At 39.9% G+C, this 4815-nt stretch overlaps 1 protein-coding gene across 1 annotated transcript; it reads right to left on the bottom strand.

Annotated features, from left to right (window-relative positions):
* Nucleotides 1-618: 618 nt before the first annotated feature.
* Nucleotides 619-891, bottom strand: SERTM2 (serine rich and transmembrane domain containing 2). The gene has a single exon (XM_075539102.1). It carries the CDS (start codon nucleotides 889-891, stop codon nucleotides 619-621), a length of 273 nt encoding a protein of 90 aa, XP_075395217.1.
* Nucleotides 892-4815: the final 3924 nt, after the last annotated feature.

Here is a 4815-nt window from a genome sequence, read left to right on the forward strand (position 1 = left end):
TTCCTCCTTTCTGGTTGTGTTTGGTCACTAAAAACTTTCTGCACATTGCGCTTTCAACTGAAACTCTTTCATAGATCTCTTTTTTTCCACAGGACACGAATCCGACAGTTTCTTTAGAGCATAGATTAGTAGTTCCGTCCATTAACCTCATTGCTTTAGCTTCATGTCAGCAAAGGATAATTCTTCAGGTCCAAGTGCTAAGGTAAAACTCCTCCTTTTCTTGGTGTGCCTTTCTTGAGCCCCCAGCTCTTTTGAGGACAAATCCTCCTCGTTTGTTCTTGGAGCTTCCAGGGATCTTGTTTTATGGTTTTTTTGTTCCCCCACAACAGCTGCATATGAATATCTGTGGTCTGAGGTTTGTTCAAGGCCCAGACGCTGGTTACTATGGAAACCTGCCCTCCCAACCAGCTGCCATTTCCCATATTCCTGGCAATAAAGGAGTATTAAGTTTCTTAACTATCCCACAGCAGAGTCATGATAAAGAGTAATGCGAAGAAAGCCCCCTAGCTTTAATGAACAGCTCTTGGATTCCCTACATGGAGAGCTACCTGCAACAAACCTGGACATGAGCATCAACGGGTTCATTGAGATCCCTTAAAGTTAACCTTCATTCTGGCTTCAAGGGGTGGGGATCCGACTCTGCATCTCGACATCTGTGAACTGAGGCACAGTTTCTGTGCTCTCCGAGGTGATGGGTGAGATGACATGCTTGAGCCGAAGAAGCATTGTGAAGAGCAGGATGAGGAGAATGGCCAGGAGGCTCAGGAATAAGCCCACGTACATGTACAGGTTGGAATACTTATCTGAAGTGGTGTCAACCTCCGTTGCCAAGGTGGGAAAATGGGCTCGCCCTGTGAGATTTCCATGGTACTTAACATGCACCTGCGTCATCACGCAAGACTTGAGAGCGTTCGTGTTTCTACTGGATTTCTATTGCTTGCCGGGCATTCCACGGTCACTTAGGCCGTCTCCAAATAGATTGGGAGGTATTCTAAAAACCTGATACAAACCAATCACTATCCTAGATGAGTCGTCAAGGCAAAAACAAAAAAATGGTGATGGCCTAAATTGGCAGTTATCACACCCTCTTTGTTGTCTAGCACAGCACTCGCCTTTCAAAGTAGGTTTTATCAGAATCTCTTAACCAATTTTTATAAGATATATAAGTATATTTTGTTTTCCTTACGTACTACTCTTATACCGGTTTCCATAAATATAGTGAAATTGCTTTAATAATACTGGTATGGAGACAAAGATTCCTTTGGAGTATTTTATTAGACTTTGACTCTGTTACAGCTCATCGAAATATCTAAACTAATTATTTGAGTTTAGTAGGGTTACTCTGTAAGGAGACTTTCTAATGGTTTTTGTATATGCCAGGCTTGGCATATTTCAGTTTTAACCTCACTTGTCTGTCTTTCTGAATCTTCCCTAAAGATGGAGAGTGTCAGGTTCCTACCCCGTTGTCGCAGCTTGAAAGTTGTAAGTGTAGAGGACGTGCGTTTTCTACAGTTCTGTTATTGTCCCCCACTGTAGGCTGCAGGGAAAGTGTTGACAGACCTGGTACTTCTCAGATGGAAGAGATCTCCGAGATGCTGACAATAGTTGGTCAGAGTTCAGAAGAGTTGGTTCTTAAGATTCTTCAAGAGCTTTATTTTCCTGAAAATCAAAACTGAAAAAAAAAAAAAGAAAAAAGAATCAGGTATCAAAGAAAAACAGATGATCACATTTTAGGGAATAAAAGAGATCAATATATCGTAAAGTGGCAAATCAATGATAGTAGTGTCTTGAGTCACTATCATTTTCGATGCTCTTTTCTGTGTGGAAAATAACCATTAAAGGTTAAAGAAAATGCAGATCCCTAAATAGCAGGTAGATTAGTAGCTAGATTAGGACAACATTTTCCAAACTAACTGATCATAAAAATTACCTAGGATCCTTACTAAAATACAGCCCCAGGGACTATCCTAGACTTTGTGAATCATAATCTCCAAGGTAGGAGCCTGGGAATCACTCTAGAGATTCTGATTAATTGGTTGAGGGTGGGGTCCAGTCGGTGGTGGGTTCTGATTGTATGTTTATTTTTTGAAGACTTCCGAAGTAATTATAAAAGTGCAGCCAGGACTACGAACCTCTTTATCTAGTTTAACCTGATAATCTAGCACAAATATAAAGAAGACCCAAACCTAAGGATGAAGTTGTCAGTCTCCAGGTTCTAGTGCGATCTTTGCTACTTTACCAAATCATTGGGGTTTTAGGTGTGCCAGCTCCCCCCCCCCCCACTCCCCCAGGTTTGTTCTTGTTCTCCCTCTCTTATTTAGGTCTATGGGATACTGTATAGCATTTCAATATAAGGTCTGAATGTATTTATTTTCAGTATTTGTGGACCAAAAGGAAATGAGGGGTACATCTCATCTGAGCAAATACACTGCATCCTTCATCATTCTTATTGGTAACAAAAATCACACCAGTATTGAAACAGAAAAGACCCCTGGTAGCACAGTGAGTTACACATTAGACTGCGAACCACGAGGTCAACAATTTGAAACCACCAGCCACTACAGAAAGATGAGGCTTTCCACTCCCATAAAGATGTACAGTTTCAGAAACTCACTGGGGAAGTTCTATTTTTTTTCCTATAAGATCACTAAGAGTGGGCATTGATGTGATGGCAGTGATTTTGATGTAGAGAGAGTCTTTATTTACTGGGAAGTGGTCCCAAGTTCTAATATGTCATCTGGTCTAAGAACTCAGCCTGGAATGATTTAGCCTGTCATTCAAAATGTGAATCCTGAATATGTGTGGCTAAAATAAAAATTTTAAAAAGACATAAACAATCATGTCTTGTCAAACTTCTGTGTGCACTTGTACAAGAGAGGTGACAATTTAGTCTAGTTTTGTTTCTTGTTAAGTCTACCCCAAACTAACTCTACACTCAATGCTATGGGGTCAATTCTCACTCAAAGCAAATCTATAGGACAAAGTATATTTTGCCATGGTGAATTTCTGAGACTGTATATCTTTATAGAAAGAGAAAGCCTCATGGTTCTCTGGAGGAGTGGCTCGTGGTTTCAAATGATTGACCTTGTGATTAGCAGTCAAACGTGGAAGACACTATGCCACCAGGCCTCCTTTTGGCTATTAAAGGAGAGTTAATAGAAATAGGTACCGCAATCATATTATTCTTTTTATGACCTCAAATTTTATCCTAATCCTGCAAGTACTTCAGCTTCAAGTTTATATTTAGTAGCCCATCTTGCTCTGCTTACTGTAACCTGCATGCTTCCTAGTCAAGATACTTCCTACTGTCCCTAATGCCCATAAGAAACAAGAACAAAGAGAGGGCATTTTTCTCTTTGGAGCACTGGTTCTTAGGAATGTTTTTTTTCTATATTTATAAATTCATCCACTTCTATTTTTATATCCAATTCATTAATAAGTGGAAAAGACAATCATATGAGATTTTTTTTAGTTCCCTGGAAACACCATCCTCTATAAGCAATAGTTCATTTCAACAAAAGAAAACTGAAATCTGTTGACTTCATGGAAGTCCCATGCGTTACAGGATTGGATGGCTTCATAGGGTTTTCTTGATTGAAATTTTAATGGAAGCAGATCACAAGGTGTTTCCTTCTACAGAACCAATGGGTAGGTGTGAACTGACAACCTTTAGTTTGGCAGTCAATTGTAAAAGGCTTATGACACCCAGGGTTACCTTGGTAGCTTCTTAAATGCCCACATTTTAAGGTGGGCTATTTTATATACCACCTCTCTAAACCTTGCCTTTATTTTCCCATATGTAATTTTTCTCAAGCATGGATTCATTCCATCATTTAAGAAACTTATCCCGATATTCTTCTTCAGGCCTGTTAATTTCTAGGATTGTGGTCCAGGGATAGACTTACATTCTAACACAGTTCAGTCAAGCAATTCTTTACACGCTGAGGTTTAAGAGAGTCTTTCATGGATTGGATTGTATCCCATCCAAATATATGACACTTTGGCTGGGCCATGATTCTCGGTGGTTTGCCAGTTATTCTGTGATGCAATTTAAAAGTTAGATAATGATGTAATCACCCCAATCAGCTGTACGGATATTAAGGTGGGATGCGACACCCTTATTCAGGCCATACCCCTGATCCAACGTAAGTGAAGTTTCCTGGGGGTATGACCTTCATAGTCTTTTATCATAAAAGAGATAAGAGGAAAGAAGCGAATAGGACAGGAGAAACCTGACAACCACCAAGAAAGAGCTAAGAATAGAACATATATTTGGGACCCAGGGTTTCTATGCTGAGAACCTCCTAGTCCTATGGGGAAAATAATGCCAAGACTCATGTCAGTCTCCAGAGAATGTTGGGCACAGAGGTCTTGAAGGAAGACAAGGACCTTTCCCTAGAACCCGTAGAGAGAGAGAGTGCCTTCTCCTAGAGCTAGCACCCTGGATTCTAATTTCTATGCTCCTACATTGTGAGTGAATACATTTTGTTGTTAAAGGCATCCACCTGTGGTAGTTCTGTTTTAGCAGTACTGGAAAACGAAGACAAATAATAGCTAAACTGTCTTTTTGTTTGTTAGATGCCACCCTCCCCTATTAGAACTTTTTATTGTGAATTGGGTGAAGTTTTGTGGAGCAGGCCAATTTTCAATTCAACAATTCATACCATTTTTGTTTAATCTCATTGCAATCTCCACAATGTATTATCACGTATCTAATTTTCTGTGTTTCCTACTTCCATTCCTCCTTTCCTAACCCAACTTAACAGAATGTTTATAGCAAAGTTATTACTCCAATGTGCTAGTGTTTTGGGCCCT

This window comes from Tenrec ecaudatus, chromosome X (assembly GCF_050624435.1).
Source record: "Tenrec ecaudatus isolate mTenEca1 chromosome X, mTenEca1.hap1, whole genome shotgun sequence".
NCBI lineage: Eukaryota > Metazoa > Chordata > Mammalia > Afrosoricida > Tenrecidae > Tenrec > Tenrec ecaudatus.